At 40.2% G+C, this 24,685-nt stretch overlaps 1 protein-coding gene across 1 annotated transcript in view; it reads left to right on the top strand.

Moving 5' to 3' along the window:
- The first annotated feature begins 3,164 nt into the window (after positions 1 to 3,164).
- The window catches only part of LOC18445675 (ARM repeat superfamily protein), a 45,727-nt gene continuing 24,206 nt past the window's right edge, over positions 3,165 to 24,685 (top strand). Inside the window, exons 1-2 of the mRNA XM_006855764.4 lie at positions 3,165 to 3,547; positions 3,829 to 3,962. Of these exons, the coding sequence (XP_006855826.1) occupies positions 3,391 to 3,547; positions 3,829 to 3,962 (291 nt within the window). The 5' untranslated portion in view covers positions 3,165 to 3,390. The remainder of the gene's footprint in view (positions 3,548 to 3,828; positions 3,963 to 24,685) is intronic.

The raw sequence follows: 24,685 nt of genomic DNA, 5'->3' as shown, positions 1-24,685 counted from the left end.
CTTTTTTTACTGAGTATCTAAATTGCCCTCATTGTGGATTAAAAAATTGTGAATAAGATAAGGGCATTTGGTGATGTAGCCAGTTAAGCTACTATTGCCAAATTACCTAACTATCTCTGTTTGTTTTGTGTCACAAATCTGGAGTATGTTTTTAAGTATCTTATTCCAATCCTTTGCCTCAAGGAACTAGTATTACCAGGATCCGACCATCTGGTCTAAACAACTTTGACAAACTTCGAATCTGTTGATCAAAATTTTTATAAAGTAAAGAAAATTAGAAATAGTTTAAACATATATAATATATTATGAAAGAGAAAAGTTTATATAGAGTCGAGGCTCTAAACAATCAAATTTGAGCCTAATTCAAAACTTTCACTTGAATATGTTGTTTTGATGCCCAAATATCCTCAAATTGATCATCTCGATATCAAGATGCATGGACATGAGAAAAAATGGATTTCAAGTTTTGGAAATAATGTATTTTGTAATACGTTTTTGGACCGTCAATTTTCAAGAATTTCAAGTTTTCATAGATATGTCCATCTATATTATTTTTTAAGCTTTAAACTTTATAAATAAAGATAAAAATATATTTTAAGGCTATCACAAAGATTTCCAGTATTGAAACTACATTTCTTGACACTATTTGAAAGTAAGCTCTAATTTAATTGTTTAGAGGGTAGGCTCTATACAAAGCTAAATTTGTTTAATCAATTCGACCAATAAAAAACAGTTAGTCAAACTGACCAAAATTGATTAGAGACCTGTTTTCTATCAAATCCGGTTGCTAGTCTAGGTACCACGCGTTTCAATTCGATCTTGATAACTACGCTGGTGACTTTACTTGGCTAAATTACAATAGTAACTTTTTTTATTAGTAAAGTTCACTATTAAAATAGAAAAAAAAATACTTAGATTGGTAAATAAAAAAATAAAAAAAAATTTCTTCTCTGTTCTTTTTTCTTTCTTTTGGCATATGCTCTATCAAGGTCATACTCTCGGTCAGATCATAAATAAACGTATTTCTTCTCACTACTTATATCCAAATAATATAATTAAAAAATATTTTAGAAAAATAATTAGCTTCAAAATACAATTACAAATAGAACTATAATTATATTTTGAAGTTTATATGATGAATTTTGTATTTTTTTTTTTCTAATATTCTAGAATAATATTTACTGATGAGTAAATAATATATTTACCGATAGTTAAACAATATATTTACCTAAGATAATTAATATTAATTTTAGAGTAAATTAGTAAATAATATAATTGTAAACACAAAAATTAATTATTATCTAATAGAAGCCCATATGTGAAGATGATCCATCAAACTTTCTCTCTTCTTCGGTAATCAAATTTTATGTCTTGAAAGTTTAATTATAAGATTAAAACTTTATATTAATAATTAATATTCAATATACATGTAACGTACATGCATATTGATAGTTATTCTTACGTGGATGTGTGAGGCCCAATTTCAAAAAACAGTACCTTAAACAGCCAAGGTCTTAAAAGTCCTAAAAAAAACCTTTTCACAAAATTTAGGGTCCAAAACTAATTTTTTAAAAGAAAAAGTTTATATAGAGTAGATGTTTTAAACAATCAAATTAGAGCCTACCAAAAAAATTTCACCAGAAGAGGTTGTTTTGATGCTCAAATATCCTCAAATTGATGATCTTGACATCAAGATGTATAGACATGATAAAAACATGTATTTCAATCTTTGGAAATAGTGCATCTCGTAACACATTTTTGGACCGTCAATTTTCTAGATTTACGGTTTTATAATTAAAGATGAAAATATATTTTAAGGCTATCACAAAGATTTTCAACATGAAACCATATTTCTCTGCACTAGTTGAAGGTGCGCTTTATTTTGATTGTTTAGAGCCTCCTCTTTATACAAACTGCACCCTTTTTAAAAAGTTGTTTTTGAAACACCTACTGCTCTAGATCAACGACTGTGAATCATAACCGTATGTCTTATATCTGGATGGCACGATCTAAAATTTTTCGCGTGTTGAGAGTGAAGGGCATTCTTCAACCGTCCCTTGTTCACATAAGTGGTTGGCCCATTCCATGACGTTGTAGCTAATTTAAACGATCACATAATGTATCACTCATATGCTACCTAATATTCAAAGAAAATTACAAAAAACCCCTAAGATGACACTTTTCGCAACTTACACCCAATCTAGCTTTCTCCCTCACTTTTGTCCCCAAAATATACTTTCTATGCAAATACCCCCAACCATAAAATAAAATAAAATAAAACCTAAACTACCCTCCTTACTTTTACCTTACCCAGGCCACTCTTTTGTCTATCGGGCTCCGACATTGCGATCCAGCAGTAGAACACTCAGTAGAACACTCAGTAGAACACTGCGATCCAGCAGTAGAACACTCAGTAAAGGGCAGAGCGGTCCAATGTTACTGGATTTAGGGCTCTTGTACTATGTAAAGGGCGGTTCGGGCTGTACTCACTTTGGATTCAGTAGTTGTCTTTGGGCGGTCTGACACTTAAGTTTCTGTAAAGGACGGTCTCGCAATGCGATGGTGCGACATTTAAGTTTATGTAAATGGTGGTTTGGCAATACAATGGGTGCGCTCTGAAAATGTGCTACTAGGTCAAAAAGTCAACGTCAAATCGGGCCAAAATGATTTTTGTGTACAAGAAGGGCATTTCTGTTTAAAAAAATGAACTTTTTTCCTTAGGGGTATTTACATAGAAAGTTTGTTTCAAGGAAAAAAGTGGGAGAAAATTAGGTTGGGAGTAACTTACATAAAAAGTGTGATTTTAGGGGTTTTCTATAATTTTCTCTAATATTTATTGGACACGACGACCAAAACCCGTATAAATGTGGGCATCCTAATAAATCTATTTTTGAGATAGATTTTAAGACTTAATTTTTAAAGACATGTAAGTTCATGAGTATAAACAAATAAAAAATTTTAATAACTAAAAATAATAATACTAGTAAGAAGATGTTTTGGATCGTTAGTTTCGATTGTTTTTAGATGGATGCACTACAAGACCGCATATGTAGAACTGCGGTCCAGCCGCGCATGAAACAATTTTCCATATTTGTTTCCCGGAATCATTGTGAAGCCTCCCTCTCACCGCTCCTTATTTAAGAAGATTGCAGCCATTCACGTACGAATTCAAATCTAGGGTTCCTTCCCGTCTAAACGACTACTTCAGTCCTCAGAGGCAAGGGTTTTTCGAATTTTCTCTTTCGACGTCAGATCCTCATTCCTCAGAATATTCATCTGTTAGCGTTCCCCTTCAGCAATTGCCGACAGAAAGAAAAAAGAAACAGTAATTTCCCATAAAATATCCCTGAACTGTTCTCATGCGTTTGGGCTCTGTGATTTTCTGAAACCATGGCGTCTGGTAGTTACTTTGAAGCACCTCAGGCGACTGTGAAATTTCTCTGCGATCGATTGCTTGACAAAAGCCAGCCCATCTCCGAACGTTTTAGGGCACTCTTTTCCCTTCGGAACCTCCAAGGCCCTGCCCCTCGTGATGCCCTTATTCTTGGTATTCCTGCACCACCTTTTTACTTAAATTTTGAGTGGGAGTTTTGCAATTCTTTTTCTATGCGGTATATCTCGTTTAAATTGTCATAATATCATTGATATTTATGTTAATATTTTCTTAATTGACGAAATCAATCCAATTCCATGGGTTTGTTTCATATTCCATGTCATCAATTAGGGTTATTAATTTGTCATTAAATAGAAACATCCTCTTTCACTCTGTTGTAAGAAAAGAAAATCCCCCCTCTCTCTGTACTAATTTTCAAATGTCAATGCATTCAGCCACAAGAGATGAATCAAATTTACTGGCACACGAGGCAGCATTTGCATTGGGTCAAATGCAAGATGCAGAGGCAGTTCCTGCTCTGGAGAAGATCCTAGAGGATTATTCTCTCCATCCCATAGTACGCCATGAGGTACTTCTTCTACATATTTAATTACCATTATGTTTTCACAATCCCTTGTTTTTTAAATGTTCTCGTTTAGTCGTGTTTTATGTTTTATTCTTGAGATGAATTTCCTGCAAAGTTGGCAGAATCCATTTGTGTTCATGGACATATGAACTCAGCTCCTCACCTTTAATCTTTTTGAATAGTTACGTTGTAAATTTGGATGATACATGGAGCTCAAATTTTTTTATTTTGTGTAGTTTTTAATATGAGAAGGCTTGTGCTATTTTATGGAATGCACAATATTTTGATTAGATAATTTTCTATTGATGGGAAAATAGTTTAGAAAAAGTAGATAAAGGTGATCATGCACCTTTCATAATGTTGATGGTCTATTTATGGAATGGATGGCTCAGATCTCTCACCCCACAAGCCACACTGACCAACTGTTCACATTCAATTTCACTGGAAAAGGCAAACTATGGGAAACCCTAAAAAACCCTAAACCCAATTTTTCACTATAAATAGCAGTGTACCCTTTCCTTATTCTCTACACCTTGTCTCTTCTCTCTCATATCTCTCTCTTGCCTCTTTAAGGGGCGTGCCCCACTCTGTCTCCTCTTCCTCTCTCTAGAACTCTCTCTCCTAACATATCTCTAGAGGGGCACACCTTAACTCTAGGCCACCTCCTAAGTCTCTCTATCTTGATTAAACCTAAGGGTTGGGTAGCAGAGGATATTCTAAATTAGGTTCAAGGCTTGGGAGTTTTAAAAAGTTTTATAGTATAGTTTGGCCTAAACTTGCTTTCCCGGTTGAGATTGAAGCTAGACCGTTGATCCTGTGCCATCGGATGGTGGTGACTCGGTGTGGGGTGTAATAAGCCCGGTTGACGTAATCTCCAACACTCTACTTTTATTTCTTGCAATTTCATCTTTATATTCTCAAGCATAAGATATAGTTATTCTAATGGCATCAAGTTTGAAAATCTTGGTTTTATTGTTTTGTTGATTTTATTTTTGAAGTATATGTTATTGTAATAAGACCACTTGTAAGTGATCTTTTGCCAAAACAAATGGGGTGAAAAAAAATAATTTATATTCTTCTGTAAAAGATCACACTGGTCTTTCTTTCATTGATATCAGAGCATAGTTTCTTGATTGCCATTAGGAAATCTTTTCTAATTTTGCTTGAGAATAAAAGATATGGTTGCTCATACCTTCATCTCTGAGATCCTGAAAAACGAAAGGTTCGATGGGACCAATTATGCCGCTTGGAGAAGAAGGATTCGATGTGTTATTTATGAGGAAAACTTACATGAGATGCTCTATGAGCGTCATTCTCACCGTCCAAGTGACGACTCATCTCAAATAATCAAAGATGAGTATGCCACTTGGAAGAAGAGGAACTTGAGGTGTAAGAACATTCTTTTGTGCGCCATAACTGACTCGTATGCTTCTAATTATGATTCAATTTATACTGCAACTGGAATCTTTGATAGACTTGAGAGAGAGTATAATGATCTCTCTTATAAAGCAAGTCATGGTTATGAAAAAGTACAATGAATTAAAGATGGTAGAGGGTACTAAGTTCGCATATCATGTGCACATCTTTCGTGCACTAGTCAGAGAGATGGAAGACATAGGCATGAAACCAACTGAACTTATGCAAGTGATTCATCTCATAAATTCACTTCTTAACTCATGGGAAACTTTTGTGTCCTCACTCAAGACGAGAAGAAAAGGACCAAAGCTGGATGAACTTATCACGACAATCAGAGGAGAAGAAGAAAGGAGGCACTCAAGGCATGCACTGACAACAACTCCAAGGGAAGCCGTACACATGGTAAAATCTCCACCCTCTTTTAAACTTAAGAAAGGAAATGGTAGAAATAATTTTGGAAAGAGAGGAGACTTTAAAAAGAGATATTTTGGTAATAAAGGAGGAAAGAGAGAGACTAGGAGGTGCTTTATTTGTAAGAAGGTGGGCCACATAGCCAAGAATTGTCGGTCCAACAAATTTAGAGGGACCAACAACAAACTGACTTGTGTGGCCTTTGAGGTGTTGTTGGCCGACCCCAAGGGAGTTTCTTAGTGTCTTGACTCGGTACTACAGCTCATGTCACAAACACCATGGAAAGCTATCGTTTTTTTACCTCCATGGGGCCGGGACAACAACATATCTACATAGGAGGTAATAAAAAAACTGATGTACTTGGAGTTGGAAATTTTGAGCTGAAATTGAAGAGTGGAGTATCTTGATCCTAAAACAAGCATTTTATGCTGCTGATATGAGGAAGTGCTTGATTTCAGATCTCAAGATGTCTATGACTGGATTCATGACCACTTTCATTGGGGAGAAGGTGGTGGTCAAGAAAGGTGATAGTGTTGGCATGATTGAACGTCTTGTAGACGGGTTATTTGCTCTTGAAATAAAAGAGAACGTTGCTTATGTCTCGTCCCCTAATGAATTAGATGTTACCTCATGGTATATGAGGTTAAGACACATTAATTTCAAACGAATGTAAAGATTGAAAAAGGACTGCATTCTTCAAAATTATAAGGGAGATTTATCGAAAGTGTGCGAGTCTTGTGTGCAAGGAAAATTAATAAGGAAAAATACCATCGGGGCAAAAAGAGCTACTAGGTTTTTAAAAATCATTCATAATAACATATGTGGACCTATGAATGTGGCTATCAAAAGCAGTAAGAGTTATTACATCACTTTTATGGATGAGCACTCGCGATATGGCCATGTATATCTTATTCACACAAAATTTGAAGCCCTAGAAAAATTCAAATAATATAAAGCTGACGTAGAGAATCAAACCAACTTGAAAATCAAAGTCCTTAGAACCGATAGAGGGAGGGAATATTCATCGGAACTTTTTAAAGAACTCTGTGTTGAGAACGAAATCATCCACCAGTACATCATGCCATATACTCTCGAACAAAATGATGTAGTCGATAGACGAAATAGGACCTTAGTTGAATTGGTAAGGAGTATGATGGGGGCATACTAGTCTTTCTCTAAACTTTTGGGGAGAAGCCGTGTTGACGGCATGTTATATCCTTAATCGGACTCTCACAAAAGCTGCCCCACTTACTCGACACGAAATATTCACACAGGTCGTGTTCCCTCCTGTGATCGCCTAAAAGTTTGGGGTTTCTCAACCCATATTCTTATTCCACACCAAAATAGGACCAGACTTCAACCCAAAACTGTTAAAACCATTTTCATTGGTTACCCAGACCATGTATGGGGTATCGATTCTACAACCTTGAAACAAGGGCTCTCATTAAGAGCTGCGATGCTCACTTCTTCCAAGAAGAATTCCTTGAAGTAAGAATGAGACAGAAACAAGCCGACTTCTTTGAGGAGGCAAGAAACAAGGTTGTGCTTTGAGAACCCGAACCTGAAACTTCCAATAGACTTGAGCTTGAAACCGAACCCTCCAGACAAAATGGACCTGAACCCGAACCAAGACGAAGTAACCGAACCAGTAGACCCCATATATACCTAGAACAATTTGTCTACCTGGGGGAACATTTTGATAGAGTTAGGGAAGATCCAGATTCAGAACCTAAAGCTTACCATGAAGCCTTGTCCTGTCCTGAAAAGGAATACTGTGTAGAAGCCATGAAAGATGAATATGCTTCAATTAACCAAAACCATGTATGGGAATTGGTACCTCTACCTTGAAAACGTAAAGCCATTGGTTGTAAGTGGATTTTCAAGAAAAAATTGACTCAAAAGGGAAAATAAAACAATACAAAGCTAGGCTGGTTGCAAATGCTTTTACCCAACAAGAAGGGATAGATTATGATGAGACCTTTTTCCTTGTTGCCAAATTCCCATCTATCCAAATCCTTATAGCCATAGTAGTCCATTTTCATTTTGAGGTTCATCAGATGGATGTCAAAACAACCTTTCTAAATGGTGATTTAGAAGAAGAAATTTACATGACCCAACCCGAGGGATTTGTGGAAAAAGGGAAGGAGAACCTAGCGTGTAAACTTTAAAAATCCCTTTATGACCTAAAACAAACATCGCGTTAGTGGTACATAAAATTTCAAGAGACCTTTGCTTTTTCATGGTTCTTTGCAAATAATGAGGACTACTGTATCTATCAAAAGGTCAGTGGGGAGTGATGTGGTCTTTATTTTCTCATATATGGATGATATGCTCTTTGTTAGTAGCTTATTGCCCTAGCAGTAAAGACAAAAACTTTCTTTGTACAACACTTCGATATGAAGTATCTTGGAGAAGCTTCATATGTGTTGGACATCAAGATAATAAGAAACAGAAGAGAGAAAACTATCTAACTTTCTCAGGCAACTTACTGCAAGAGAATACTGGAAAAATTTGATACGAGTATATGTAAGCCCATGTCTACCCCAATAGACAAAAAGTCGAAGTTAAGTAATAAGATATGTCCTACTGAAGACATGGATATAAGAGCCATAGAGAGAGTTCCTTATAGGAGTCCCTTATGTATGTCATGACGGGAACAAGGTCAGGCTTGTTTTTCATTATGAGCTTAGTTAGTCGATTCCAAAGCAATCTTAGAGAGGAGCATTGGAAAGCGGTCAAGAGAATCCTCCGATATTTAAAAGGGACCATGAATTATGCGCTTACATACAAAGGGGGAACTGAAATAACAATAGAAAGATATTCAGATGCAAGCTATCTCGCGGATCCAGATGATGCGAAGTCTACATCTGGATATGTGTTTATGTTTGGAGGGGGAGCAGTTTCTTGGAAGTCAAAGAAACAGGATATAGTGACGTTATCTACCATGGAAGCTGAATATGTGGTATGCTGTCTTGCAGCCAAGGAAGCCTTATGGATTAAGAAGTTTCTTAATCAGCTAAGCTTTCATCCCGTATGTTCTGAGGTAGTGTTGATTTTCTACTACAACACGACGACAATTTGTGTTTTTAAGGAGTCGTTTTCACAAGAACTCCAAGCATATTAAACCATATTTCTATCACCTGAGGAATGAGGTGAGATTGAGAGAGATCAAGATTAGCTACATATCCACAGATCTGATGATTGTAGATCCTTTAACTAAGGGGGTTACCCCTAATGTTTTTGTAAGACATGTGAGAGAGATGGGGATAAGAGAAAGTAAAGAAGAGAGAGTGTAAGGCCTTTAAAGGCAAGTAGGAGATGTTGGGTTTGTGTGGCCATTAAAAGCCTTATGAATGTTTGTAATAAAAACATTTGATATAATTGAACATGAATTCAGTGTGAGTGTGGTTTGTCATGGACCATATTATGCAAAAAGTGTTTGCAGATACTGGATTGTGCTTGAAGGTCTAGGCCAGCTGGTTGGGTAAAACCCATATTACTTGGGCATAGAGTATAAACTGATAAGGGTTCTAATGTGTTACCCCTTGATGAGGTCGAAATATGTTCTGATGAGTGAGCTGAGGGATTACGTGACCTTGTGTGTGATGGTGGCCTACAGAGACGGGGGTCAAAGTCTCATCCATGTACTATCACACGACATGCATATTGATGGACCTTTTCGGGAAAGCAAGTCGCCTTCAGGGTGACGCGTATGCACATGCGAGAGATACCCCTATGCACTATAGGAGCTGTGGTCGAATCAGGTTTAGGTGACCTCGACTAGTCTCTAGGGAAGGACCTGTAATCCATATACTGAGATTGTTACTCTTTGGCTCACCGACCAGACTTTGGTGATCTGCTAATTAGCCCCTGTTTAGACTGTGGGTCATGAAAAACATTGGGTCGGTCTGATAAAGCAAGTGTGTCTGTAGTTCACAGTTGAAGGTGGAGTGCTCCATGATTGTTGATTCAATTCTTAAACCATATGGATCTTTTTCCCATCAAATTAATTTAATTATATTTGTTTTATGATAGAAATTATTTTAGAATTATTATTTGAATTTTTATAAACCTCTGAATATTTTATTTATAATTTTTGGATTTATAAATATAAAGATATTGATTTTACAATGGTTTAAATCTTCAAATAATATTCTAAAATTATTTTAGATTTTTGTAAATATAAATAAAATTTCATGGGGGCTTATTGTGCACATGGGCCTACCATATTGTAGGAGGTGGGGCCCATCAAGCTCCCACTAGGGTGGCACGCCCCACCCTCTTATTCTCTTCCTATTTTTTTGGGATATGGCTTGTGGCCATATAGTTGGAAGATGTTGATTTAATATTGACTTGATATATTTTTGAAAGATTTTGTGAAAGTATGAGAAGGCTTGTGCTATTTTATGGAATGCACAATATTTTGATTAGATAATTTTCTATTGATGGGAAAATGGTTTAGGAAAGGGGGCTAAGGGTTTATGCACTTTTTATATTATTGATGGCCCATCTATAGAATGGATGACTCAGATCTCTCACCCTACAAGTCACCCTGATCAACGGTTCACATGCAATTTCACTAGAAGAGGCAAACTATGGGAAACCCTAAGAAATCCTAAACTCAATTTTTCACTATAAATAGGGGTGTATCCCCTCCTTATTCTCTACACTTTCTCTCTTCACTCTCACATCTCTCTCTTCCCTCTCTAAGGGCACGCCCCACTCTCTCTCCTCTTCCTCTCTCTAGAACTCTCTCTCCTAGCCTATCTGTAGAGGGGCACGCCCCAACCCTAGGCCACCTCTTAAGTCTCTCTCTCTCATCTTGATTAAACCTAAGGGTTGGGTAATAGAGGATATGCTAAATTAGGTTCAAGGCTTGGGAGTTCTAAAAAGTTCCATAGTATAGTTTGGCTTAAACTTGCCTTCCCGGTTGAGATTGAAGCTAGGCCGTTGATCCCGCGCCATCGGATGGTGGTGACTCGGTGTGGGGTGTAATAAGCCCGGTTGAGGTAATCTCCAGCATTCTCTAGTTTTATTTTTTGCAATGTCATCTTTATAGTGAAAAATTGAGTTTAGGGTTTTCCATAATTTGCCTCTTCTAGGGAGATTGAATGTGAACCGTTCATCAGGGTGACTTGTGGGGTGAGAGATCTGAGCCATCTATTTTATAAATGAGCCATCAACATTATGGAAGGTGCATGAACCCTTATCCCCCTTTCTTAAACCATTTTTCCATCAATAGAAAATTATCTAATTAAAATATTGTGCATTCCATAAAATAGTACAAGCCTTCTCATACTTTCATAAAATCTTTCAAAGATATATCAAGTCTATATTTAGTCAATATCTTTCAAAGATATAGCCACATGCTATATTCCAAAAAAATAGGAAGAGAATAGGGGGTGGGGCATGCCACCCTAGTGGGAGCTTGATTGGCCTCACCTCCTACAATATGGTGGGCCTATGTGCAAAATGGACCCCCATGAAATTTTTTTATATTTAAAAAATCTAAAATAATTTTAAAATATTATTTGAATTTTTAAACCATTGTGAAATCAATATTTTTATATTTATAAACCCAAAAATTATAAATAAAATATCCAGGTTTATAAAAATTAAAATAAAAATTCTAAAATAATTTCTATCATAAAAGAAACATAATTAAATTAATTTGATGAGAAAATAATCCATTTGGTTTAGGAATTGAATCAACAATCATGGGGCACTCCACTTTCAATTGTGGACTACAGACCACATTTGCTTTATCAGACCGACCCAGTGTTTCCCATGACCACAATCCAAACTGGGCCTCATTAGCTGGTCACCAAAGTCTGGTTGCTGAGCTAAGAGGTCGCAATCCCAGTCTGTGTATTATAGGTCCTCCTCTAGAGACGAGTCAATGTCACTTGGACTTGATGCGACCACAACTCCTATGGTGCATAAGGGTATCTCTCACACATGCATACGCTTCACCATGAAGGTGGCTTGTTTTCCCGAAACGGTCTATAATATGAATGCCGTTTGATGGTACATGGATGTGGCTTTGGCCCTCGTCTCTGTAGGCCACCATCACACACAAGGGTCACACAGTCCCTCGGCTCACTCATCCAGGCATACTCCGACCTCATCAAGGGGTGACACATTAGAACCCTTATCGGTTTATACTCTATGCCCAGGTAACACGGGTTTTTCTCAACCGACTGGCCTAGACCTTCAAGCACAGTCTGGTATCTGTAAACACTTTTTGCCTAGTATAGTCCACGAGGGGCCACACTTCCACTGAGTTTATGTTCCACTGTATCAAATGTTTTTATTAAAAATACTCATAAGGCCTTTAATGGCCACACAAACCCAACATTTAATTGGACTATAGTGAAGGCTTGATTACCATCGTAAAAGTGCTACAATAATTTGATAGTTAAAGGTAGTGCTTATATTTGTATTAATGTAATGAATTGCTTAATATTATTATAATTTGTAAGAAGGACAAAAAGTTGAGCCAGGTCATGAATACTATGAAATGTTCTAGATGGTGGCTTGTTAATGAATAAGTGATATGTGTGTGTTTCAAAGATGGTGTTACGGCTTGGGATCCTTTTACCTTCAATAAATGCTCATTGTTTAAAGTATTCCTTGTTATTTCTGTGTGCAATAAGAATGTGTTTTCTGTTGTTTGTGTCTATTACGTTGGCTCTTTAATTTCATTCACTTTGAGGAACTCCCAGGTCACAGCTAATATGTACATCCTTATTGATCGTACTCTAGATTACATGAGGAAATGTGGTTCGCTGATTATTGATGATGTGATCAAATGATTGTTTGAATTTGTTGCTGTTGAGTGGAGAATTTTCTGGATTTGATATCTGTAAATGAAAGATTATATGGGGGTTGGTGAAGCATACTCCAACTGGTGTACCTTGTCGATTTGAATCAAGTTATGTGGGTCTAGTTTTCCTTTGCATAAAATGGTTCATTGGCACATCTATAATAGACAAAATACTGATGTGTTATGATATTGAGCTATGTAACAACCACAAGCATGCCACGTGCATTTGGGAGAATTCGACACACAAATACTCTAGACACGTGTGTCGAGACACGAGGAATGGGAAATCTGGGTTGACATGCATGTTTGAAAATATTCATGTTTTGGATTCTCAGACTTGATGTATCTGCTATGTGGACAGGTTGGACAAACAAGACAATCATGTCTGTTTTTTGAAATACGTGGGTGCACATGTCTCATATTTGGATACAATATCATTTGTTTGGACCTTTGTAAATTCATTATTGAAATTTCACAAATTAGAAGCATACACACACATGCATTCTATGGACTTGTACAATTGTGTCATATTCAACTTAAAGAATATATAGGTGCCTCAGATTCTTCAAACTCAAGTCACGCAAGGTTTCTCGCTAATTTCAAAACATTGGCCGCCCAGCTGTTTGGGTCGGCCCCACCGCCCTGCCTTGGGCCTATGTGGTCGCCCATGGAGCCGCCCAGGTGGTTGCTTGGTGAAAGTTGGATAGGGTGAACTAGCACGTTATATGTAGTTTAAATTTTTTCTTTTCTCTACCAATTAGAATACTTATAGAGGTCCAAATATTACAAAATAAACTCAAATTAAACAAAGATGAATTACAAAATCGATTCTCACTTGCTGCCACTTAATACAACTCTTTTATTTATTTATTGATAATTGTTAACATTTTTCAACCTTAGGGACCAGAGTGATGAACGTAGCATTGATGGATTTATTAAGAATCCCTCGCTGAAAGAACTCAGTGAAGAAATTCAAAAAATCTGACCGAAAGGTCTCCCAAAAGGACTTGAAGGGGGCCACTGGAAAACCGTCGGGCCCAGGGGCATTGTCTTTAGCAAGATTATCTAGAGCTATGATAATTTCCTCTTCGAGGAAAGGGCGCTCTAACCACGAGGCCTGTTCATCTGAGAGGGACAATAAATCCAGGTCGACCATGGAAGGTTTAGGGCCGGAGGGAGCAGTATAAAGATTCTGGAAGTAAGAGATGATTGCTGCTTCAATCTCAGCCGGCTGTTTTAGGAGACGGTCGTTAACTTTGATGGAGGAGATAGTATTTTCTCTCTAGTATTTTCTCTCCTACGACAATTAGCAATCCTGTGGAAGAAACGGGTATTGTGGTCTCCAGTTTTAAGCCAGTTGACCCTAGATTTCTGATACCAATAGATCTCCTCCTTCTTCAGGGTAGAGAGGAAATCAAGTTTGGACTGGGTTCTGAGGTCAGCTTCCGGAGAAGAGAGAGGGCGGTATTCTTCAAGGCTATCCAAAACTTGAATTTTCTTTAGGAGGTCATTCTTGATAAGGTTATAATTTCATGGGATGGTCTCACTCCAGGACTTAAGGGCGGCCTTGAGTAACTGAAGTTTCGACTGGAGTCGAAGCCAGCTCTACCACTGACCTAGGTAGAAAAAGAAGTCCACCAGGAAGGTATCAAAGTGGAGAGGGATAGTTCTTGCATCCAAGCCAGCTCGAATCTAAACGGTTTAGGACCTCTGTTAATCGCAAAGGTAGACAAAAGGATGGGACAATGATCAGAAGTCGGTTTAGGAAAGTTAGGGCATGAGATCCAGGGAAGAACTCTTCCCAGTCCAAAGAAAGCAGGAACCTATCCAATTTAGAGAGGACGGGCTGAGAGGAATGGTTTGATCAGGGAAACTTGTTACCTTGGAGGGGGATGTCAAGCAACTCGTTCCTAGAGATAAAGTTTGAAAAGTCCACCATCCCCGGAGATATACACGAGCTGGAATTATGCTCAAAAGACCATCAAATAGTATTAAAATCCCCACCCAGGCACCAAATAGGGTGGGGGAGAGACGCTACATAGTTGAGTTCAGACAAGAGGTGCGGTCTAATCGTGGAAGTGCATGGGCCGTAAACAGCCGTGAATTTCCATTCCAAGCCATCGAAAAGCCTTGACAGCAGGATAGAGACAGAGAATTCCCCCACAAAGGAGGAAACAAGCGTGTGGTCAGAGGGTTCCCAGATAACCCAGATGCCCCCGGATGCCCCTACAGCGGGTAGAGCCACCCATTGGCAACGGCGTCTACCCCAAATCTGACGAACTTGGAGTAGGCATGGTACAGGACACTTGGTTTTAGTAAGGGCAAGAATGAGGGGACAATGTTTGGAAGACAAGTTCTGGATGGCGGCCTTTTGTTCGGGTGACCCAAACCTCTGTTATTCCAAGAAATGATCTTCATGGAGAAGAAGAAGAGTGGAGGAGAGAGGCGATTCTGGGTGAACGCCTCAGAGCAGAAAGAGGGGGAGAGAAATAGGGCACTACGACAGAGGTCGGTCCTTGAACAGATAAGGAAGAGAAGAGGTTCAGAAGCTCCCTCTTCCCTTTGAAACCCACCTCCAAACGACTATGTGGATCGGCCAACATGAAGTGATGCGCCGAGCCTTCAGGGCCATCGTGTTGGAAGCCCATCACGAGGTAGATCTCTCAAATCCTTGCCAAGTCACGGTCTGGCCCATCACCATCGACCCCCTCATGAGCAGAGCCCATCAAGGGGGGAGAGATGGGCGTTGCAACAATAGCATTTGGAGAGGGGAGTCCATCCCCGTCGACCCCCCCAACCACGTCCCTGGGCGAGGGGGGAGAGATGGGCTCCACTAGAATTCCATGGAGAGCCGCCTGTGGGGGTGGCGGGGAGAAAGAGGGGTACATGTCCGAGGGGAGGAGGGGGAGCACACTAAGAGGCGAATGAGAAGGGGTAAAGATAGCAGGAGGAGAAGGGAGGGACAAAGAGGAGGACGAGGAGGGGGAAGAAGGCGAGAGGTAACCAGGAAGAGGGAGGGGGTGCGATAGCGAGAGGGATCCAGGAGTGGCGGTAGTCCACAAGAAGGGGAAAGCGGGGGAGAAGTTTGGGTCAATGGAGGTGAGAATGGAGGGGGTGGGGAGGTAGGTAAGTAGGTGGGAAACAGAGACCGAATGGTGGGAGAGGCAGAAGGGTCCAAGGTAGTGGTGGTGGGAATGAACCCAATGGACCAAACAATGCTAGGGATAAGGCCTTGAGAAGGGTTGGGATCGAGGGAGGTGTGCGAGAGGTCCACTTCTTGGTAGGGGGGGAAAAGGTTCATCGAGACCAGGGTAGCAGGTGTGGAAGATCGGACGGCTGCAACGAAGCAAGGAGAAAGGCAGAGAGCAGGGAGAGTGACGAGCTAGAGAGAGAGGGACGATCAAGGGCCGATGAAAATGAGGACGAAACCGAAAAAAGGGGAGGGGAGAGGAGAGAAGAAGGGCCGCCAGTATGCGGGGAGCGCCACGCAGAACTCTAGAGAGGAGAGGGGGCAGAGGTGGGGGGCTTGGGGCCATCGACGGCGGTACCCCGAAGCAGAGGGGAGGGATAGGAAGGAGGGGGGACCGACGGGTGGGTTGGCTGCCTTTAGCCACCGCCAAAAATGGGGACCAAGGACGTCTGTTGCGTCGACGAGCTTTCTTCTCCACTAGAGTCCAGGAGTCTGGTTGAGCAACGGAAGGAGTAGGCAGACCCTTATTGGCGAGGAAATGAGGGGATGGGGGAGAGGCGAAAGACCAAGAGGTCGAAATGGGGTAGAAGAGGTCGCCAACCTCTAACCACAGCAAGCTAAGAATGGTTATGGGTTCCAACATTTCGAGGAGGACACGAATCGATCCCAAAGGGAGAGATTCATTAGAAGTCCAATGGGTGGAAATGAAAGACCCGCATCTAGCAGCGAGGCTTCTGAAAGTATTAGGGGACCAGGCATTAAGAGGGATATTGAAGAAGGTAAGCCACACTCTGTTTTTTGAAGGACCCTTCCGAAAGTGGCCAGGCACACCGTGCACCGAAGAAGGTGAAGGGGACAGAACCCTGAAGCGCAAGGCTAGCGTCGGAAGAGGAGGGAAAGGAGAGAACGAATTCGCCATTAGAGAGGCACCTACAACTGAGATTAGGATCCCCCCAGTGTTTCTGCGCCACCTTCTCAATGCCTCTTACATCTCGGCGAGCAGGGTGGAAACTCCTTATGAGGGACGCAAGGAGTTTGGGGTCGGTCTTCTCGACATCGACCTTAGGGACAAAGATACAAAAGGTGATGCAAGGGGACCTAACCGCAAGAGGAGGGATCTCTGGTGGTTTCACAGGTGAGTTCAGGGGTAGAGAAGAGTTAGGCTTACGCAAAGCAGTTACCTGAGAGAAAGAAGCCTTGAAGGAGGCGGGGGGTAAGAGGAGATCGAAGAAGAGAGAGGTGGGGGAGGGGGTTTGGGGTAAAGGTTGTAGATGGCATTCCAGCTACGCGAGAGATGAGGGCGAAAGGGGGGGGGGGGCGATGAGAGAGGAAATGAGTGAAATGTCGCAGAAGAGGAGCAGGACGACGCTTACCCATCAGTCCATTCACTTTCTCACAAATCATGTCATTTTGACTAGGGCTTTTGTTGATAATACAACTCTTTTATTTCAATTATAAAAATGACATAAGACTTATATAGGAAGAAGAAACACGAACTGCATAAACAGAAAATATGGTGCTGGAAGATTACCTCAACAGGACTTGATACACCCACTTTGGATCTCCTCCTCCGATGGCACACGAGATCAAGGTCTTTCTCAGATCTTACGAATATGGGAAGCCTAGGCTAGAAACTCTTCAATGTTGAGAGCAATATGGAACAAGATCAAGACCTTAAGACTATGTCCATGGGACGTGCCCCTTTGGCTCCTATGGTTGGGGAGTGGCCCTCTTTTCTTTGTGTAATTTTTCTAAGTGTAAGAGAGATGATAGAGAGATTAGAGAGGTCAGAGAGAGAGAGAAGGGCATGAGGTTCTTTGTGGAGAGAGAGAGACTTAGGTGTGTCTTTTTGGGCCCTCACAATGAGACTATGTATAGACTCATGCTTAGGGTTCAGGTTTCTACGGTTAGCCATCCTTATGGAGATTAGATCTTGGCCATTGGAGACCTATTGGGTGAGAGATTTTAGCCTTACCATCTATAGATCAACCATCATGATCTAAAGGAAGGTGCTAGAATCTTATCATTCAGCTTTCTTAATCGAATTCCATCAAATATATGGTGTAGAGAAAATTCAACGCTCTTTCCCTTTATTTTCTCAATTCTCTTACACATGCATCTTTGAAAAGTCAAAATATGTTTCAATCACAAAACAATTCCTTTTTGATCAATTTGATTGAATGACATCTTGCATGCCTCATCAAAATAGAAGGAGAGTGCACCATGTGGGGTGTGCCACCAATGGAGGCCCAAAGTGGGCCCCACGCACCTCCCTACATGTTATATTCTAGTGCAGCCCATGGAGTATAATGGGACCCATGTGTTTTATTAATTTTAAAATAATGAAAATGATTTCTAGAAATCATTTACTATTTTATTTTTCTCTCTGAATTATTAATTACTGAAAATTCAATTTAAGCCTATTTATAAATTCATTTTTTCAAAAATAAAATATCCAGAGACTTCTTAAAGTTCATTTTATTAATCTAAAAATCATTTATAGTCAAATTAATTATTTTTAAATTAATTTGATAGGATTCGGAGCCAACTATGTTAAGGAAAAAGCAAAATTAATAAAGCACTCCATGTTTTACTAGAGACCATAAACCATGTCCACTTTTTTAAACTGATCCAATAGTTCCCATGACCTATAGTCCATCACAAGGGTTCATGATTGGGCTACCAAAGTTGGCCAATAGGCGAGAGGACTCAATCTTAGTCTATGGATTACAGGTTCCCTCTAGGGAGAAGTTCTAGGTCACACAGACCTGTGCACACATATCACAATTGGTGCATGGGGTTTATTTCTTGCACATGCATACACATTACCCTCAATGATGCTTTGCTTTTTGATATGGCTATCATGTGTACATGCCGCGTGATGGTCAGGTATCTTAGGGTTTTAGTATTCAACTGGCCTAGCTCGTCAAACTTGGTTTGAGTTTTGGCAACAATATTGCCAACCTCTATCCTTTTGGACCATACTCCCACTGGAGTTCGTTGTTCCACTATAATAAAAATGGTTACATGCTCTCATAAGGCCTTTAAATGGGCACAAAAAACCCAATACTTAGTACTCGCCTAGAGCCCTTTTGGTAACGGCTAAAATTACCCTCGCCAAAAGGGCAAGCAATGTAATTTCCCTCTACAAAAGGAGGATAATATTTGGGGGGGCACTTGGGCCCCCCCCTCGAAAAACCTAACTTCTTCCCCAAAAGTACTTTTCTAGCTTAAAATAGAGTTTTTTTTTGAGGATTTAATTCTAATTCAAACTTTTCAATTTCTTGTGTAATCGAAAGGCATTTGACTCGGAATGTTTTGAGGATTAAAGTGGTTGCCAAAGAGAGCTTTTGGCAACCAAAAGTGACCGATTCAAGCCTACTCCAATTGGTGTTTGAAAGTTTAGTAAATTTAGTTATTTATGTTTAGGGTTTCGCATTTCTCTTGAGTACTATGTTATGTTATGCTTTTTTATCATTTTCTTGTGTTTGTTTTTGAAGTTTGGCCTTCCATTTATTATGAAATTTCATGAGTCTCCTCCCCCCCCCCCCACCTCGATCTTCTCGTATCCATGCACTTGTAACATTGAGATTGAGTATTTTCCAGAACTATGTATTAATATGTTATGTGTAAAGTTGGAAGAATCTAGACCACTCTTTGTATTAGACAGTCAAAGAAGAATCCAAGCAAAAATCGATCTTTCCCAAACCTTAAAACAAGAAGAGATCTACTGGTATCGGAGATCGAGGATCAAATGGCTGAAACAGGGAGACCGTAATACGGCCTTCTTCCATAAGACGACCAGTTCTAGATGAAGAGGAAACTTTATCACATAAATCACTGTTGGCCCCCAAACTTTCACTAACCCTAACCACATTATCCGTCTTTTTATTAGATTCTTCTCTAACCTCTTCTCTAAGCTCATCCACCCCTGCCATCTGTTAGGAAACTTACCATTCAGAGCAATCTCTCCTGAAGATGCCGCCACCATACAGAGGCCTTTCTCTTTAGGAAAGCTACCTTCGATCTTCCAAAAGACAAAGCCCCTGGACCAGATGGATTCCCTATTGCCTTGTTTCAAAATCTTTGGGGTAGTACAGTCCCAGATCTCTTAGCATTTTTTGAAGAATTCTTCCTTAAAGGCAGAAGCAACTCGGCACGTAAGTGTACATTTTTAGCTCTGATCCCCAAAGTAGAAGGTGCCCATAGGATGAAGGAATTTCGCGCATTGAATTCTTCATATAAAATCTTAGCAAAAGTGTTAGCTACAAGGCTTCAACAGGTCCTCTCTTTCATTATCTCCCTTTCTTAGTCGGCCTTTGTCTCTGATCGACAAATCCTCGATGGGGCCCTCACTGCTCACGAGGCCATTCATTCGAGATCCCTTTCTCGACAACAAGGCCTTGTTATTAAGTTAGACTGGGAGAAGGCCTATGATATGGTAGATTGAGGTATCCTAGATGCCGTCCAAGCTAGGATGGGCTTTAGCTCAACTTGGAGGAAATGGATATCTGAGTGCATAACTAACCCTTCTTTCTCCATCTTAATTAATGGATCACCTGAAGCCTTCTTCTAAGCACAGAGAGGACATAGTCCCTTGTCACCCTTCCTTTTCACACTTATAGGTGAGCTCTTCAGTCAGTCGATCTCAAGATTTTATGCCGATGGGTCTCTCTCGGGCTTCAAAACTTCACCCTCTGGTCCCACAATCTCTCACCTCCTCTATGCTGACAATACACTCAATTTCTGTGATGCCAAATCCAACTCAAGTGGATAACCTTTGGCGGTTCTTGAGAACTTTCGAATTGCTCACTGGAATGAACGTAAACCTTTCTAAGACCAAAATGATGAGCAGTCCTTCTTAGTTTGGCTTCCCTTTTAGGTTGTGCCATAGAAACTTTACCGTCTTCTTATCTAGGCCTTGCCCTTTGCATAGGAAAACCTAAGAAAAACATGTGGGATAACCTCATAGAGAGATTCACATAGAAATTTGCCTCTTGAAAAGGCTTATACCTTTCATTTGGGGGTAGAATTACTCTAATCTGAGCAACTTTAGCCAGCATTCCCATTTACTACATGTCAATGTTTCAAATCCCATTCTCGGTCATCCCAAAAATTAGAAAAACTCATGAGAGATTTCTATGGACTGGGGTTGATGACACCAAGAAAATCCATTTAGTGGCTTGGGATATTGTCTGTACTCCAAAGGTTTTCAGTGGTCTAGGAATTAAAAATCTTAGAATCATGAATAGGCAAGTGGTGGTGGAAATTCTCTTCCCCCCAACCCCCTACTTTGGAAAGAAGTTGTTCAAGCAAAATATGAAATGAACGGCACTAATTGGTTGCTTAGATCCCCTCCACACAGATCCTCAGGAGCTTGGAAAAGCATATCCTCCATTAGATCTGAGTCCATAACCAGAACTCGATTACGGTTAGGCAATAGTCTGAGAATTAAGTTATGGACTGATACTTGGATAGGATCTTCTCCACTTTCCCTAACCTTCCCCTTTGTTTTCCTTATTGCTCGCGACCCAACGGCTCTTATCACCGACTATGCATCTTTCACTGGCTCCACTTTCGTCTGGACACCAATATTTAGATGAAACCTAAGTGAACAAGAATCCTCCACCCGTATTTCCCTCTTTCAAACCTTAGAGAGCTGCTTTAGTGCTTTGTCTAGACCAGACCCTCTGATTTGGTCCCCAGCCCCCTCAGGAACCTTTTTAGTGTCTTCTTGCTACACCTCCCTATTACCCAACCCCAACCTCAACCACCTCATTAACCTAACTTGGTCATTACCTAACCTCACAAAGTTCAGGCATTCATTTGGGTTCTCTTACATGGCAAAACCCTCACCTTGATCAATTAAAAAAGAGGGGTTTCACATTCCCTAATCGATGCATTCTGTGTCTCCAAGAAGAGGAGACTATTCCTCACCTTTTTCTTCACTGTGAAGTGGCTCAGTGCCTTTGGTCTTCCCTTGTTAACCTATTTGGCCTTCAATGGGTCATCCCAGCTAATTTGACCAAGTTCTTCGAAACCTACTTCTCACCTCCCGTCTCCAAAAATGGTAGGAGACTGTGGCACCTTGCTGTGGCCAGTCTCTTTTGGAGTCTTTGGCTAGAAAGAAACTCTAGGACCTTTAGAGGGGTACAAAAAACTATAGAGGCAGTTTTTGACTCTATAACTACACTAATAACCTTTTGGGCGAAATCCCTACCCATCTTTTTTAATTTGCCCATATCTCATTTTCTTAATAACTTGGATTATCTTTTGTTCCTTGCAGCCCAAACAAACAGACCAAGACCATTGTGGTCTCCCCCTCCCATAGGTTTCCTCAAGCTTAATGTAGATGGTTCCTCCTTAGGAAACCCTGGCCCTTGGGGCATAAGAAGAACATTATCGGATCCTAATTCGACCATTTGGACCTTCTCAGAATACGTCGGTCACCGTGATTCTAGCTTCGTAGAGGCAATAGCCCTTCTGGTTGGCCTAAAAAGGTTACTTGACCTTGCACCAGTAGTACAAGGCATCATAGTGGAATCTGACTCTTTTAATACAGTATGCTGGGCCACACTGACGCACCATCCTTCTTGGAGGCTCTCAGCTATTTTTGAGCACATCGATTTTGTATGTAACTCCCTTCCTCAGGTGTCCATCACCTATATCTACAGAGGGGCAAATTTGGTGGCTGATCGACTAGCCACAGAGGGTGCAAATCGAGGCTCGTGAGCAAACAATAAGAAGTGAGCTCAGTCAGTCTGCTAACCCAGCTCAGAAAGCTACAAAATTTGAAGTCTTTTTCTACCTTATATCTTCTCTCTCCTCTTTGCCCTCCTCAATCTCACCTCTCCACTCTCTCTTTACTTTCTCCTCCCCCTCTTGTTTAGCTTTGCTTCTAAAGTTGTATTCGAGGGAATAAAAAAAAAAAAAAAAAAAGTAAAAAATGAAAAAAAAACCCTTGGTTTCTCTCACTTGGTTTACCATGGTTGAATTTCTCGAGTTGAGACTGGCTTCTACTATCCTCAACAGTTCAACCTTGGCTTGGGTTTCTCAATCGGAAAACCCTTCCCATACCCCCTCAAACCTATCTCTCTCTCCTTCACCCTCTCTCTCCAACCAACCAAACCTCCTCTTCTTTAACCCTACCACAGTTCTCCATATACCCATGTACACCTAATCTCCACCTTCTCTCTCGCTTTTCCTTCTCTTGGTTTCTCGCACTTTCTTCTTTAGAATATTCTCCGAACTTTCTTTCCTTTTGTTCCCCCTTCTCGTCCTCTCCTCTCTCGTCTCTTCTCCCCTATCTTATCTTCTATACTCTATTATCTAACCAAAGACTGCTGCTCGCAGCAAAATCTCACTAGCTTCAGTTTTTTTGTCCACATATGGGCTCTAGTTTCTCTCTTCTTTAGTTTTTATAACTATAAGCTATCTCTCTTCTCCCCTCCTCTATTCTCTCTCTCCCCTTGCTTCTCTTACTTGCAGTCCCTTGATTGCTTACTGCAACCAAGGCTACCTCACCCCATCTTATTCCTCCATGTTCTTTACTCTCCTCTCTTCTCTCCATAATGTTGTAACCTACTGGTAGCCGTTTTCAGACTATACCGAGCGATTTCTAGTGGCTTTTCTTCTTCGATAGTCAGATTTGCAGTGTGGCGGCTTTAGAGGGTCTGCTCTAGATAGTTACGAATCAAAGGAGAAGGGCAATTGTGGGGGAAAACGTTATTGGAAGCCTCTCACCAATAGCCGGAGCCCTTATTTCGCACCATTATATTTCTGTTTATTCTCTATCTTATTCCTTCACCCATTTACCCCACCAACACCACTTCACATTTCCTCTTCAACTTGCCCCACTATCAAGCAAATGAAGCATATCACTATGTCGGCTAAGCTGCCCGAACTCCAAGCAAAGGTAGAATTTCAAAATGTCCGTTACTTCGCTTGCACTAGTGCAGTCAGAAGCTGAAGGTGTTTTGGAAAGTTTGCCGGTCAATAGCATTGTCTCTATATTTTGGATAATTCTCGAATGATTGTATTTTTCTTATTTCTTTTCTTTTCCTTTTTTAATATGTATCTCTCCCTCTTTTTCCTTCTTCTCCCTTTACTTCTGTTTGTCTGAGCACCCAACTTGTGGGAGTGCCTTCTTTAGTTTTCAGCTAAATGTATTCTTTCTATTCTATTAAAAAGTTAAACTTTCGCAAAACTATGTTATCTGTACTTTCGCATAGTAGTGCAATGAGAATTCTCTCAGGTCTGCTCATTGTTGGGGAAATAATAGGAGGAGAGAGATAAATATCATAGAGTTGACAAGTATGGAATGTATGGGATGTGGTGTTTACTTGTTATGTGGGATTATGACTTGGGAGATGGATGGTGAGACTAGGTTTTGGCTCCAAATTTGTGGGGGGGACATGAGGCTTTTTCTTATGGTTTTTAGGGTCATTTAGGCATACCCTTATTAGTGTTGTGATAGGGTATGTAGGAATCCATGAACCCCTCTATTAAAGCCAATAATGAGTCACCTGTATGTGAATTCCTTATAGTCAGCAGATTATTTGCATAATGTTCATATTCACTTTTTGAATTCCCTTGACATTGCAGCTTGCACTCTTTTGTGCATGTGATGCCATTCACCATTCCTTTTTACTGGTGAATCTTAACATGTGGTAATAGGTTCTCATTTGTGGTAGAACTTTGCATAACTTAGCTGATCGATCCTTTTAGTGTTTATGCTTAGTTTTCTGGGATGCCTAGTTTCTCTTATTTTAGATCTTCATTTTATAGGAAGGAAGGCTCTTGCAATTTTACTTACCCAAAGGCTCTTGCAAATTCTGAACTGTAGAGGTTTCTGATATTTATCTCTTCAATCCTTTGAGTAAC

The sequence above is a fragment of the Amborella trichopoda genome, chromosome 2, assembly GCF_054954075.1.
Source record: "Amborella trichopoda isolate Santa Cruz 75 chromosome 2, AtrichopodaSantaCruz75HAP2 v2.0, whole genome shotgun sequence".
Taxonomy (NCBI): domain Eukaryota; kingdom Viridiplantae; phylum Streptophyta; class Magnoliopsida; order Amborellales; family Amborellaceae; genus Amborella; species Amborella trichopoda.
This window is presented reverse-complemented; position numbering and strand designations above follow the sequence as displayed.